Source organism: Leishmania braziliensis, chromosome 5 (assembly GCF_000002845.2).
Source record: "Leishmania braziliensis MHOM/BR/75/M2904 complete genome, chromosome 5".
Classification (NCBI taxonomy): Eukaryota; Euglenozoa; class Kinetoplastea; order Trypanosomatida; family Trypanosomatidae; genus Leishmania; species Leishmania braziliensis.
Window position 1 is genome coordinate 128,276 of NC_009298.2, and position 15,322 is coordinate 143,597.

The window sequence follows — 15,322 nt, forward strand, 5'->3', positions numbered from 1 at the left end:
TGTTGTTATCTCTGTGATGTTCATTATGACTACGTTGTTATTCTTCCCCACCTTTTTTTTTCCCCCCTTTCCTTGTGTAAAAGCCCTCCTCTGCGTCTGGGTGAGGCTGTGTGTGTGTGTGTGTGTGTGTGTGTGTGTGTGTGTGTGTGGGAGTGGGGGTGTGCCTGGATCTGGCGTTGCTGATGGTAGTGTTCACGTACCCACACGCACACGCAGCCACACACACCGACGCGAAAGACAAGGGCCAAGAAAGGATCTCACTTTAGCCTGTATCACACACCCTTTTCCTTTCCTGTTTTGTTCTTTCTCTCTCTCTCTCTCTCTCTCTCTCTCTGTACGACATCTTCGTGGGCAAACCCACATGCGCGAGACTAACGCAAAATCATCACACCAAAAAGGCGCGAGCATCCGACGAGGGAGAGGGAGAAGGAGAGTGGGCTGAGAAAGTGCCTGTCCAGACTGCCTGGGATGTCGCTCGATTCTCCCCTCTTGCCCTCCGTCCCTCTCTCTCTTTCTCTCTCTCTCTCTCACCCATCCCTTCGCCCTTTGCTGGGCGGCTGTGTGGGTGTCGGTCAGGTCATATATATATATATATATATATATGTGTGTGTGTGTCGCATTCTCCCCCTCTGCCTCCCCCCTTTACCTCTATCACCAAACTCATCCGCTCCCTCACACCTGTACGAACCAAACGGAGAGAGAAGTCCCCCACCATCATCTGCGCGCACTCGCCACTTACCCCAGCGCTACCGCTACACCCACACATACATAGGAAAATAAAAAGAGAGTGAGAGTGAGAGACACACACACGCCCTCACTCGCTCTTCTGCCCGCGTCTACAAAATTTGGCAGACGAACACCGCATACAACACGTGCGCGCTGTGTGCGGCGGCAGCGCTCTGTGGCGGTGGAAAGTCGACGACAGAGAACGAAAGGGCGCAAACCTGAACAAAAAGGGATACCAGCAAGTCCACACACGCACCTATACACACCCGCGCCAAGTGCCTTGGCTTAGATCGACAAAGCAAACACCTCTCGCTCGCTCGCCTCATCAGCTGTTCGGGGAGAGGAGGGGGCGGTAGCGCATCAACGATCTCCAGGTGGAGGACCTCACGCTCTGTTTTTTTTTTTTTGGGAAAAAAAACGCACACGCAAACACACAAAAGCCTCGAGTGTGGGCCTGCAGGCCCTCTCCCCCCCTCCCCTCCCTTTTACTGCACACCGCCTCCACCTACCCCATCAGTGCCCCACCCCCCCCCGCCAGCCCTCTCCGGCCCCTCCTCGCATTGCATCGCGCCCTCGCCGACTCATTAATTAACACACACACACACACAATCATACACACGAAGGAAAGGAGGAGAGGTGACGCGCATACAGTAGTGAAACGCAGTCACCTCCTCTTATTCTCTCCGTGTGTTTGCTGCACCTTATTTGTGACTCTGTGCGTGGCGGTGTGCGACCCAGTGCAGGAGCGAGAAGAGGGATACGTGAGGGTTTGTTGTTGTTGTGTGCGTGTGCTCGTGCTCGTGCTGCTGTGGGTGTGTTCACCCTCCGTGCCTGATCCTCGCTTTATCTTTCTCCCCCCCCCCTCTCCCCCCTTTTCCTTAGTCGCTGTGTGCTTCGTGTCCTCACTTCTTCTCGTCAGCATGCAAGCAAGCAAACAGTGACGCACGTACGCCTCTCCTCTCTACCCCCTTTCCAGACCACCCACTCACACTTTCTCCTCCTACGGCCGCTGCGGCGCGCGCGCACGATTTCTCTGTCCTGTTTTTTTTTTCTTTTTTGGTGGTGGTGGTGGCCTGCTTTGCTTCAAGTGCTCTTCCATATATTGCGCGTGTGTGTGTGTGTGTGTGTGTCTGACTGCCTATTGTCAGCACTTTATCGTCCTCCTACCCCACCCCAGCCCCTCCCCTTCCCTCCCCTCCCCTCCCCTCCCCTCCTCCTGCTATTCCATGTGTGGGTGTGCCACACCACACGCGCTGCCTTTGCTGACCTTCTCTTTTTCTCTTCTCAGCTGCACGCTGCGTCGCGCGCCACGGTGTCTGTTGCAGAAAGTGGGTGTGCGACAGACCGTCTCGCTCTTTCGGCTGCACCTCAAATCCCCCCCCCCTCCCCTCCCCTCCCCTCCCGCCAATCACCCCAACGGCCGCCTCTGACTTCCGCAAAATACAGTGAGCACTGCGCATACGCACACGCCAGGCGACTCTTAAAATGGCCTCTCACTCTTTCTACAGCGACGCCGGGACAGCAGTGGTGCCGCATAGCATCAACATCTCGACTGCCAAAGCCACACCGTCGCACGCGCCGTCGTCTTACACAGAGAAGCCCTTGAGTGAGCAACAACAAATCTCGAGCTTGAACCAAACAACAACCTCATTGGCCATGAGCTTGAACAGTACTACAAACAATAAATGCACCTCGACTGCCATTGCCTCTGCACCGGCGCCACCATCACACGGCGGTGCCAGTCACGGCATTGGGGCGGCAACAACAGCCAGTGGCCAGGTGCGCGCGAGCTGGAATACCTCCTCACCCGAGGCAGCGCAGGATAACAGCAGCACAGCCGTCAAGAGGGACGGCTGTCCTCCATCACAGACGCATCTGCAACCACCGTCTCCCTCGCTGCTGTCGCACAGCACAGACGCGGGCGAGGAAGGCGGCGACGCGCAGAACGCGTTCTCCACTGAGCCGCTCGAGTACTGTGGCGTTCATCTCCTGCCCGGTGTCGAACAGATCGACTTTGACGAAGGCTACTACGTCGGCACGATCGACGAAAATGGTGAGATGGCGGGCTACGGCAAGGCAACGTGGCACAGCGGTGACACATACGAAGGTGAGTGGCTGGATGGCATGATGCACGGCAAGGGAACCTACACCTGGGCGGACGGTGACTACTACCACGGCGACTACGTTAGAGGCCGCATGGAGGGTTCTGGCGAGATGAAGGATGCCACAGGGCTCTATACGGGTGAGTGGGCCGACGACATGCGGCAAGGCCACGGGCGCATGGTGTACGCCGGCGGCAACGTTTACGAGGGCGAGTGGCTGGCTGGAATGCGGCACGGCGCTGGCAAACTTGTCGAGCCGGCGGCGCACGTCACGTACGAGGGCGAATTCAACCGGAACGAAAAGGAGGGACGCGGTATACAAACAAACGTGGACGGCGACGTCTACGAGGGCGAATTCGCGCACGGCAAACCCAACGGCCGCGGCACCTACCTCTGGGCAGACGGGGCACGCTATATCGGCATGTTCAAGGACGGCGTCAAGCATGGCGACGGGTGTGAGTGGCTCGCCAACGGCGACTGGATTGCCGGTCTCTTTGTCAACGGCGAGCACGTGGACAGCCACTCGACGCATCACGTGGCGACCGTCTTTACGACCGACAGCAGCGACGCCGACGACGGAAGCGAGGTCGGGGCGGGTGACCGCCGCGCTCTCAACAGCCGAAAAAATGCTAGCCTCTCCGATTCAACTGCGGCGGCCGTACTTGCCCCTCTCAACGCCGAGAAGCTGCGCCGCATTGCTGACCAGGTGCGCGCTCCATCCTTCTCAATAAACACGTCGTCGATGATTCTGAGGAACCTCAGGGACCCCTCGTGCACCACCGGCTCCTCGCACTACCGAGACTTCAACGACACAGACAGTGTGATTGCCGATGAGGTAACGTCACCGTTCTCGCGCGCTCTGGTCGCTCCGCAGATGCTGCTGGACGACAGCGATCTCGAAGGCTGGACGCCGCTTAAGACGATCGGCAAGGGAAGCTTCGGTGCCGTGTACACGGCGCTCCTGCGCAACGGTCGCACGGTGTGCTGCAAAGTGATCGAACTTGGCAGCGTTGAGAGCGAGGAAGAGATGGAGAAGCTACGCAATGAAATTGCTCTGATGAAGCGACTGCGGCATCCAAACTGTGTCCAGTACTACGGTAGCCTCGAGGACAGGGCGAGGAACACGCTTAACATCTTCATGGAATACGTCAGCGGCGGCACACTCACGAGCTTTGTGGCCAAATTCAAGAGCATTCCACTCGAGACGCTACGGCAGTGGGTATACCAGATGGTGTGTGGCGTGAAGTACTTGCATGAGTGCGGCATCGTGCACCGCGACATCAAGGGCGACAACGTGCTCGTCTCCGTCGACGGCATCGTGAAGCTGGCGGACTTTGGCTGTAGCAAGGCAATCGATGATGTCTGCAGCGCCACGCACGGCTGCTCGACGATGGTCGGTACGCCGTACTGGATGGCCCCAGAGGTAATCAAGTGCGAGGCTGGCGGCTACGGTGTGAAGAGCGATATCTGGTCCATTGGGTGCACTATGGTAGAGATGCTGACGGGCAAGCCGCCGTGGCCGGAGTGCAACTCGATGTGGGCGGCAGTGTACAAGATTGCGAATTCGACGGGGTTGCCGACGGAGATACCAGCCGACGTAGACCCAGAGCTGATGGACCTCTTGCAGAAGTGCTTTGAGCGCAATCCAAAGCTACGCCCGACAGCGGCCGAAATGCTGAAGCACCCGTTCTTGGTAAAGGTGACCGAGGGAGTGACTTCGCCGATGGAGGGAAACCGGAGCGAGTGAGAGGGGTGCGCCCCGCATCCCTTTTCCTCTCGCCAGTGTTCAATTTTTTTTCTGTTTTACACAAAACCATCGTGGACACAACGTCGTCGTCGTCACACACACGCACGCACAGACATGCCAAGCTCAGAATGTAGAACCTGTGCAATCACTGCCTGAAGGGCACACTTCTCTGTGTGTGTGGGGGGGGGATGCGTGTTTGCCGCTCCACATACGGTGCGCACGCCGCCCCTCTGCATCACCATACCTCTCCCTCCCTCCCCTCCCCTCCCCCCCTCCTCCCGTTAAGCCGCTGTTGCTGTTGCTTGTGCTTTCGAAGAGGATCCTTTTCGCTGTGTCTCTGTGGATGTGGCGGGCTTTGCTGTTTGTTTGCGGGTGGGGTGGGGTGGGAGGTGGGTGGGCGGAGGCTGTTGCTCGTTTATTTCTCTCCTCCCCCCCCCCTCTCCCTCCTCCCTCCTATGTTTTTCCTATATACCTGGCCTACCGTTTTGCTGGCGCCCCCTCTCCTCTGTTCCTTCGGGTTTACTCCCTCCCCCTCCCCCTCGCTATGAAGTGCGCCTCCCGCATGCCTGTGCCTGCGTGTGTGTGTGTGTGTGTGTGTGTGTGTGTGTGTGTGTGCCTATATGTCTGGCTCCATGTCTGCCTGCCTGTCGGTGACTCACCCCCATCCCTACCCCCTGTCCCCCCCCCCCACACACACACACACGCAGGCACGCGGCTCTTCCCCCCTTTCTTCCTCTGTTGTCTTCGCTTCTCTCTCTCTCTCTCCCTCTCACTGTGTATTTTGCCTTGCTTGTACTTCGCTTAACGCTTTGCTGGTCCCCTGCGGGTTGGCTGATCAGTTTTTCCGCATTGCTGCGGCTGTTATGTGGGCTCGCCTCGCCTCTCGCTGCGCACGCGTGTTTCCCTCCCCTGGCCAGCCGAACGCTGATCGTTCCCCTCCACCCCTGCAGGCGTACGTGCGAGGGGGAGGGGAGGCGAAAATGGGGAGACAATGACGGACGCGCGGCTGCCTCGCCGCCCGCTATGGGAGCTCTTCTGTGTTTCATGCCTTGCGCTACGCATTGCTGTGTTATCCACCAACGAAATAAAGCGAAAAGGAGCAGAGAGGCGCGGGCAACGAGCTCTCCAAGATGCACGACGAGGGAATGCGGAGAGAATGGCCTGTGGAGCAAGACTCCCTGGCCTACACGTGGCTGTGCTCGGATCCTCCACGCACATACAGCGAAGGGAAGCACTCATGCGGTGCGTAGACCCTTCCAAGCGCTCTATGGGCTGCACTACATAAGTGTTTGCTGGGGGAGGGAGGGAAAGAGTACCATCACTCCACACGGCGCATTTTCAACTGCTTCACCGAGTCCCCTCCATGCTTCCCTGCTCACTCACCCACCCCCTCTACTCCTCGTTGAACGATGCACTGATGGTGTATGCGTCATCGGACTCAGCCGCGCTAGACAGCTCGTCACCACTCAGAATCAGTACCGCTCCTGCCTTGGTTTTATTTTCCATCCCTTCACCTTGGCCTCATACACACACACACACACACACACACACACACACACAGGCAAGCATAGACAACAACACCCACAAGCTCGCACACACGCTACACGCCGCACCTTTACCCCGCAATACTGACGGCTGGCGCGCATCGGGTTGATCCACCCAACTCCCCCGCTCCGCCCTTCCCGACACTGTCATCATGCGCGTGAAGAGCATCGTGATTGACGGCTTCAAGTCGTACGCCCACCGAAAGGAGTTGGCGGACCTCAGCCCGCACTTCAACGCCATTACCGGGCTCAATGGCAGCGGTAAGTCGAACATCTTCGACGCCATCTGCTTCGTCATGGGTATCACCAACCTCAAGCGGGTGCGTGCCGAGGATCCGCGGGAGCTGATTTTTCGCGCAGGCACGACCGGTGTGCACGCGGCACGGGTGACGATCGAGTTCGTGAACGATGACCCCGCCTCCGCGCCGCCCGGCTACAGCTGCGAGGAGTACCCGCTCATCACTATTGGCCGCCAAATCAAGCTTGGCGGACGGCAGCAGTTCTTCTTCAACAACACCGTGTCACTGCAGAGCAAGGTGAAGCGCTTCTTCGAGAGCATCAGCCTGAACGTCGATAACCCTCACTTTATGATCCTGCAGGGCACAGTGCACAAGCTGATTGGCATGCGCTCGCAGGACATCCTGTCGCTCATCGAGGAGGCGGTGGGCACGAAGGCGTTTGATCACCGCCGCCGCACCGCCGAGACGCTGATCCGCAACAAGGAGCGCAAGATGGAGGAGATCGACACGAACATCGAGGCGCAGATCCGACCGCTGCTAGACACAATGCGGGCGGACCAGGAGGAGTACAACGCGTTCATGCAGAATCGTGAGAAGACGGAGGAAAAGAAGCGCTTCCGCATCGCGTTGGACTACCACACGCATCACACGGAGCACACGGAGGTGGAGGCGAGGGTGGAGGCGCGCAAGGTGGACGTTCAGAACGCGAAGTCGCAATTGCAGGCACTGCCGCGTCAGGAAGAGGAGGCGACGCGTCGACTCGTCCAGCTCCAAGGCTCCCTCCACGCCCCGAGCGAGGCAGCCATCTCGCTGCACGAGGAGGAGGATGAGCTGAAGAAGGCGCACAGCCGCCTCGAAAGCGAGCTGGACAACTGCACCAGGTTGCTGAGGCAACTTGAAACACAACTCAAGACCCTGCGGAGGGAGCAGGAGAAGCAAAGTAACAACCAGGTGACCTTCGCGGCGCGGCGGCAGCAGCACGAGCAGATGCTAGCGCAGATCAAGGAGGGCAAGGAAGCGTGCGCGAAGCTGAAGAGGGGTCTCAAGCTCCTCCAATCCGGCGTGCAGGCCGGCACCTCGGGTGTCTCGCTCGCGGAGGAGCGGCAGCAGGTGGATCTGAAGCTCATCGAGCAGCAATCACGCGTGCACCGCGCCACAGAGCGGTTTGAAGAGCTGGTGAAGCAGCAGCAGCGGATCGAGGCGCATCAGGCGGAGGAGAGCAGCCGTGTGCGGCACTTAGAGCACGAGCACGCCAAAGCAGCGGCATCTCTCGAGAAGACAAAAGTGGTGTACGCACCTCTGGCGTTGAAGCAGGAACGCAAGGAGGCGCTCGAGGCAGAGATCTCGTCACTGAAGCGCGAGTACCAGGCGGAATACGAGAACTTCCAGCGGCAGGTGAGCACTGCGGCCGCGCGCAACTACGACCTCGACTACAACCGCTACGCCTGCCCACCAGACACGGAGGACAACGTGCTTGGACGTGTCGGCCAACTCATCACTCCGATTGATCTGCAGCACGCGCTGGGGCTCATGGTTGGCGCGCAGAACCAGCTGTTACGCGTCGTCGTCACGGACGATCGCGTCGCCGAAGCCATCATCCACAGTGGGCTGCGGCAGCGCACTGCGTTCTTTGCCCTCGACAAGCTGCAACGTCCGCCAACGCACCTCTTCATCGATGATGCGAAGCTGCAGGCGGCGCGGCTCATTGCCGAGCAGCAGGGTGGCTGGGTGCACCGCGCACGGGACCTGGTGACGGTGCAGGAAGCCTCCTCCCATCAGCAGCAGCTCAACGCCCTCGCGGACTTTGTGTTTGGCACCTTCTTTGTGTGCTCCAGCTTGCGACTCGCGCAGGACCTCGCCTACAACCCGTCCATCAAGGTCAAAGCCGTCACTATCGAAGGTGAGGTGGCCGAGCCAAACGGCTTGATGACGGGCGGGTCGACGCACCACCTGCGCGACGTCTTTGCCGATCTCAAGGCTTATGCAGCTCAGAAAGAGCCGCTCCAGGCGCTGCAGCAACGCACGCGCACGCTGGAAACGGAGTACGCCGCCTTGCGCAACACGCTCCGGCAACACCAGCACGACATTCAGGCGTACAAGGCAGCGGAAGCTGCGGCGGAGCTGTCGAAGCAGCGCTACATCGTCGCTGCAAGCAGCGCGCAGAGCGGCGCGGCGGAGCTGGCAGAGGAGATGGAGCGCGAGCATGCCACGATGACCGAGGCGCAGGAAAAGGTGGCGGTGCTGCAGGCGAGGCAATGCGAGTTAGCAGCACAGGCACAGACGACAGACCTGAACGTAGTGCGGACGGAAATAGAGAATCAACTCGCTGCGGCAGAGGCTCACGTGGCGCGGCTGATGGCCGACGAGGAACGCGGCGCGGCGGAGTTCGAGCGACTCGAGGCGGACATGGAACAGCAGACGGCGGACTTGTCTCGCAAAGCGCAAGACATGGAAGAGGAGCTGGCGCAGCAGCAGAGCCAGAAGCTGAAGCTGACTGCGCAGGTGGAGGAGTTGAAGCAACAGCTGGTAGCGGTGCAGGCGCGCTGTAAACACAACGAGGAGCGGCGCCAGCAACTGGAAAAGGAGATTGACGACACTCAAGAGGAGCTGACGCGGCTCGCAGAACGCAAAGTCACGCTCGACAACCTGGCCAAGAATGGCGAGGTGGAGCTGCGAGAGCAGAGCCGGTGCCTAGAGAGCCTGCGCCGCCACATCCATGAGGCGGAGCAGCGCCACAGCTGGCTCCTCGAGGTGCGAGAGACATTCAATCAACCAGGTGGTCCCTACGACTTCAGCGATGCGGCGCGCACGGCAGCCACCCTGCAGGAGCTGCGCGAGATCGAGGCGCGTGCTGCCGCAATGTCGAACAAACTCTCCCAAAAGTCCGCCATCCTGTACGAGGAGCGGCGCCGCGAGTACGAGGAGCTCGTCAAGCAGCGCACTGCCCTGGGCGAGGACAAGGAAGCGATCCAGCGCTGCATCACTGAGATTGAGTCGAAGAAGTGGGGCGCGCTGGATCGCATGGTCGGCATCGTCAGCTCCATCTTCGGCAGGCTCTTTGCGGCCTGCCTGCCTGGCGCGACGGCGCAGCTGCTGGAGGAGCGCGACGCGACAAACCACCTCACCGGCCTTGGCGTCCGTGTCTCCTTCAACGAGAAGCCGAGGGAGTCGCTCTCCGAGCTCAGCGGTGGTCAGCGATCACTGCTCGCACTGTGTCTCATGCTAGCCATCCTGCGCGTCCGCCCCGCACCACTGTACATCCTGGATGAGGTGGACGCTGCACTCGACCCCAGCCACACCCAGAACATTGGTCGCATGCTGCAGCTCTACTTCCCCCATTCACAGTTTCTTCTGGTGTCTCTGAAGGACGGCATGTTCAACAATGCCAACGTGCTCTACCACATTCGCAACACGCAGGGCTACTCGGAGGTGGCGCGCATCGAGCACAAGCCACCGTCACAGCCGACATCCGCCAGCAGCGACACGCGAGCCGCGTCGAGCGGCGCTGACAGGGAAGGTGCCGTGGCGACATCTGCGTAAGTTGAAAACGCAGGCAAAACAGAGAGACACATCACTGCAGACATGCACCCACCGCTGCTTTACACCACGGGAGTGTGTGGACGTGTGGTGGAGAGAATATTCACCGAGTAACCGATTTGTTCTTCTTTCCTCCATGTCCCCACGTGTACGCCCCCAGCCACTGGAAGACGTGAGCTCATGCGCCCCACTCCACTCGACCTGTCGCCGGCCCCATCACGTGGTGCAAAGCAGCGCCAGGCGTACGCCCTAGACCAATGCGCCGACCCAGCCATCTCAAGCACGGCCCCTGCTATCCACTCTAGTCAAACCCCACCCTCGCCTCCCGGGTCGCCTCGCAGCCGCACCCATCGCGCCGACCATCACCTGGTGCGTCTCGCGGGGCGGCGCCGGCTCCTCACCAGCATGCTGCGAGGGTCGGGTGGGGCGCGTCCGAGCCATGCTGGCACTCTGCCCATCCCATGGCTGGCACAGGCCTGTGGGCTGTCGCAGGCCGCCGGCATTGGTAGCGACGCGTCGCGGTGACTCCCCCCCCCCCCTCATGTGTCGTAGGCGCTGGACCCTGTCACCGCCTGGGACGGTTTGGCATGGTTGGGGCGGGGGGCTCCCCGGCCTCTCTCCGCGCGTACTGAGGGTGTGATGGGCTCTGGGTGGCCGTGCGGCGAGGGTACCCCCCCCCCTCCTCTTCCTGCCATCAGGGCAGAGATAGACGCAGTGCACCGAACAAAACGCCGCCTACCTGCTGTGAGTACCCGTACGCGGATTCACGCGTGAAGGAGAGCACAGAAAGGAGAAGGGGAGACATTAATGAGACAAGCCGGTACGTCAATGATGGAGTGCCTCTCCATCGACGCAAAGTTGAACTGCAGGCCGAGGAGCAGCGGGGAGGGTGAGGGGTGCGGGGGAGGAAAGGAACTCATGGAGATGCATCACCGCTCGCACGCTTTGTTGCGAAGGCTGCTCCTCGCTAGCCTTCCTCTTCTTTGCCCCCTCCCCGCCACCGCCGCCGCCAGCCTCTTGGCTCTCCATTCCCTCTCCCTTTTCATGCACTGGTTTTCTCTTCAGCTCTTCGTCATCAACGACTACGCCCGTGCTAATCCTCTGTCCTCCACGTCACCCTCACCGCACTCGTCCACTCCCCATCCGCTCCTTACATCGCTACACATCCACCCCACCCACCCACTCTCTCTCTCTGCGACTCGCCGCCCTCCCCCCACCACCACCACCACCACACACACACACACACACGCACGCACACGCATACCGCAGGAACGCTCTGTCGCGGTCATTCGTCACAACGAGGCGCACCTACTGCCCGCTCCACCAGGCAAGTGTAGACAGGCAGCGACCGAGAGGAGAAGAATCGGCAATGTCCGCCACGCCGCCGCCTGCATCAAACTCCTCCGCCGCTTATCCGCACACGCGTGCCTCTCCTAGAACGTACCGCGGCACAGGCGGCAGCACGTATTCGCGGGCGTCGCCACACCAACCCTCTGGTGCATCGCCGTCGTCCTCGCCAATCTACTCACCTGGACAGCTGCGCCGTGGTGGCGGTAACACACACGCTCGTGTGCATACAGGTGGCTCCGTCCACGCTGATTCAGTAGCATCACGTGCGGCGGCGGCCCCACCAGCGTCGCGTATGCCTGCGCCACGCTCCACCCCTGATGTCGCCACACGCCATGCCGCGCCAACGTTGTCCTCCGTCTCCTCCGCGGCTTCGCTGCCCCTGTCGTTTATCTCGAGCGATGTCTTGCACAGCCTCAACACCAGCGTGCAGGAGAGTCTCGCCGGGTACCTCTACGCGGACGCTATCGAGCTTGCGCAGCGTCTCTTCGACTTGGAGGCATCCTACGCCCATCTGCACCTGCTCGCCCACTGCCACACCGTGAGCGGTGCGACCGGCACGGCATACCGGCTGCTGCAACACTATTACCCTTTCCTGGAGCCGCACGTGACACGCCCACGGACGGCTGGCGCTTCTATAAGCGCTGCGGGTGGGGAGGCAGCGGCGGCTGGTGGGGCCCTTCCTTTCGATGCTCGCCGCACCTGGGCAACCTCGTATGGCACGCACCAGCTGCAACACCCGCCGCCGCTGAGCATGTCCTCAACGGCAGCATCTGCAGTGTTCTTAGCTTCGGGCAACGGGCACGGCCTCATCTCAGACGCGCTCGAGCTGGGCTACGAGACGGTTGACCTGCAGTCGCAGTGGAACTGCCAGTACCTCTTCGGTGTGTGCTGCTACCGCACGCAGCGCTACGAGGACGGCGCCAAGGTACTGTCGCAGCTGCTGTACGTGAGTAACCAACTAACCACAACCTCCAATGAGCTTCGGCGGAGGCTGCAGCAGCACAGGTCCATGCGCAGTGGCACGAGCGAGGAAGACGACGACACCGGGGTGGCAGCGGCAGTACGTGCTACGGAGAGGCAGCTGCAGGCCCACGCCTTCTTGACCGACGCACGCACCTCACAGGTGCTCTACTGGCTGGGTCTATGCGAAAAACATCGCCAGAGGCACCCGATCGCCGCCGAGCACCTGCGCCGTGCCTACGTGGCCCACCCGACTCGCCTCGATGCGTTCCAGGAGTACGTGCACTTGGCCTGGCCGTCAGAGCACGTGGCGCAGTCGCTGCTCACTATTAAGGAGCCCCTGATCGAGGAAGAAGAGGGAACCCAGGTCGATGTCGCGGAGTCGCCACAGCCGCCCCAGCGGCCTCCGCAGCGTCGCGGCCGAGACGTCGCCGATACTGCCATCGACTTGTACGTCGACCCAGACGACGAGGAGCAACGTGCACCACGCAGCGCAGTGGCTATGGTTGCAGCTGCCTCGGCCTCGGCGCATTCCACGCAGCCGGAGCGAACAGGTCCGTCGCCGGTGGCGCTTCCAGCCCCTCGCCTGACGGCACCACAGCGACGGTGTGTGCAGCAGCACCTGCGGCCGTTCCTGTACGCCGCCTTCCTCGGTATTACCTACCGGTGCCCCGAGGCAGTGGAGGCCCTTCATGTGCTGCTTGCCCAAGAGCAGCAGCAACAGCGAGCGGCCGTGACAGCGCCAGCGTCGGCGTCGTCCATGGTGGCCAGCCTACACGGTCCAGCGCGTGCTGGTGTGATGCACCCGTCCTCCTCCTCCTCTTCTAGCGTTCTGTGGCAGCGCCAAGACGGCGGGAGCGCCACTACAGCTGCAGTTGTATCTGCCACCTCGCCTTGGCTGCTCCGCCAGCTCGCCCTCGCTCACTTCCACAACGGCGATGTTCAGGAGAGCGCGGATGCCTTCGAGAGGCTGCTGCGTGCCGCGCCGTGGGAGCTGACAAGCCCTGCACTTATTTTCTACAGCACAGCGTTGTGGCACCTGAAAAGCGAGAGCGCGCTCGGCAGCCTCGCGCAACGGCTCACCGACGCCGAGCCCCTCAGTGCCACCACCCTGTGCGTCGTCGCCAACGCTTACAGCCTCATCAAGGACCCTCGCGACGCGCTTGTAATGTTGAAGCGGGCTGTGCAGGTGGCGCCAACGCTGGCGTACGCGCATGCTCTGCATGGGTACGAGTTGCTCGGTCAAGACAACAAGGCAGAGGCTGAGGCAGCGTTTAAGGCGGCACTCTCCGTCGATCCGTCGCTCTACATCGCCTACGCCGGTCTCGGTGAGCGCTTCATGAGGGAGGAACAGGTCGACAAGGCGCGGGGGTATTACAAGGAGGCAGTGAAGCTGAACCCCACCCCGGCTATCATGAATCGCTTCGCTCTGACGTACCACCGTCAGGGCAAGTCGCTTGCCGACCTCAAGATAGCTCTGCGACTTTACACGGAGTCACTGGAACGGCACCCAAGCAACGTCACGGCGCGGCGGCAGCGCGCCGACGTCCTGCTGCGGCTCGACCAGCCGAAGCAAGCACTGGAGGAGCTCAAGGCGCTGCTGATCCAGTGCCCTGGTGAGGCTGTCGTGTACGTGACCTTGGCGGAGTGCATGGTGTGCCTGCGGCGTCCACACGAGGCCCTGAAACACTACCAGACTGCTATGCACCTTGATCCTCGACGGGAAAGCTACATACAGGGCTGCATCGACCAACTCGTCGCAGCAAACCTGTTGTAGAGCTGCTTAAGTTGTGTCGCGGTGCTGATGGCAGCTCTGTGGACAACGGCTACAGTCTTTCCAGTGCTGAGCACACGAAGATGAAGATGTGAATGGGAGGAGGGAGGGAGGGAGGGGCATCATTGCGTTAGACAGCGTTCCTGTAGGATGTGCACAATTCTGTTTGAGGCAGCGCCTTCATCCAGCACACACACACACGCACACACACACACACACACACACACGCACGCAGACGAGCACCCTCCACGCAGACGTATGTTAGAGACGCGTGTACTCTGTGAAGTGCCGCGAGAGAAAGAGAGAGATGCCCAGTACTGCTCTGCATTGCGTCAGCGGCCACTGTTGTCGTCGTCGTCGTGTGCCTTCACATGCCTCGCGGAGACTCTGCTGTCCGCCGCACATCTTTCGTGTCTGTGTGTCTCTGTCTAGACCCGCCAGCCGCACTTGCTTTCCCATCACGATGATGTTCAGTCCTGCGCGCACGGTCGCACCCCCAACACCCGATCCCTTTCCCGCTCCCCTTCTCTCTTCCTTTCGGCAACCTCAACTGTGTTTGCTGTCGCCTCGCACCTCTTCTGCACCTCTCCGTGATAAAATTCCGCTGCTTGGCACGCGTTCACCGTCACCGGCGCACACACACACACACCAACAGCAGCAGCAGCAGCAGCAGCAGCAGCAAGCACAACAGAGAGAAGGGTGAAGAGTTGCCCCACCCCTCCCTCCTACTTTATCGCGCTCAGCAGGCAAGACGCGAGAGGACGGGTGGGTGTGTGCGCGTGAGAAGGGAGGGAAGGTGGAAGGACGGAACAACCACACGTGCGTGTATTTGCCACTGCCCATTCACACTGGCTGATCAGCTCAGTGTTTTCTTCGTTTGGCCTCTCTCCTGGGTGTGTGTGGGTGTGTCCATCACACAAGGCCGCATCGCCCCATTCGCCGCTGTGTATTTTTCTCTCTCTCTGCCTCTCTCCGGCTTTCGCTAGAATGGCCTCTGAGGACCGCATCACGTTGATCGACGACGCCTCCGTCATCTGCGAAGACATTGTCAGCACCCTGTTCAACCACGAAACGCGCTACCAGCACAACAAGGTTACCGGCCTCGTCTCCGCCATCTCCGATCAGGTGGTGCAGCGGCTGACGCAGGAGGCGAAGCTGCCGCGCAAGTACGTCGTCCTCGTCACGATCCTGCAGAAGAACGGCGCTGGTATGCAGATGATCTCCTCGTGCTCCTGGAACCCAACGAGTGACGCGTGCTACGTACACAGAGCGGAGAACAAGGCCATGTGCTGCATCATTACAGTCTACGGTGTCACCGTGTAGCCGTGTGTGCAGCAGCGCGA

At 60.7% G+C, this 15,322-nt stretch overlaps 4 protein-coding genes across 4 annotated transcripts; all 4 read left to right on the forward strand.

Moving 5' to 3' along the window:
- Nucleotides 1-2,382: 2,382 nt before the first annotated feature.
- Nucleotides 2,383-4,575, forward strand: LBRM_05_0400 (putative protein kinase; the record flags this gene model as incomplete). Its single annotated transcript, XM_001561804.2, has 1 exon — nt 2,383-4,575. The coding sequence occupies one exon, from the start codon at nt 2,383-2,385 to the stop codon at nt 4,573-4,575; it is 2,193 nt and encodes a 730-aa protein (XP_001561854.1).
- A 1,696-nt stretch (nt 4,576-6,271) lies between these two features.
- On the forward strand, nt 6,272-9,898 carry LBRM_05_0410 (putative structural maintenance of chromosome (SMC); the record flags this gene model as incomplete). The annotated part of the gene is made up of 1 exon (XM_001561805.1): nt 6,272-9,898. The coding sequence occupies one exon, from the start codon at nt 6,272-6,274 to the stop codon at nt 9,896-9,898; it is 3,627 nt and encodes a 1,208-aa protein (XP_001561855.1).
- A 1,639-nt stretch (nt 9,899-11,537) lies between these two features.
- On the forward strand, nt 11,538-13,982 carry LBRM_05_0420 (conserved hypothetical protein; the record flags this gene model as incomplete). Its single annotated transcript, XM_001561806.1, has 1 exon — nt 11,538-13,982. One exon carries the CDS (start codon nt 11,538-11,540, stop codon nt 13,980-13,982), a length of 2,445 nt encoding a protein of 814 aa, XP_001561856.1.
- A 984-nt stretch (nt 13,983-14,966) lies between these two features.
- LBRM_05_0430 (putative dynein-light chain-protein) lies at nt 14,967-15,302 on the forward strand (the record flags this gene model as incomplete). Its single annotated transcript, XM_001561807.1, has 1 exon — nt 14,967-15,302. One exon carries the CDS (start codon nt 14,967-14,969, stop codon nt 15,300-15,302), a length of 336 nt encoding a protein of 111 aa, XP_001561857.1.
- Between the last annotated feature and the right edge of the window lie 20 nt (nt 15,303-15,322).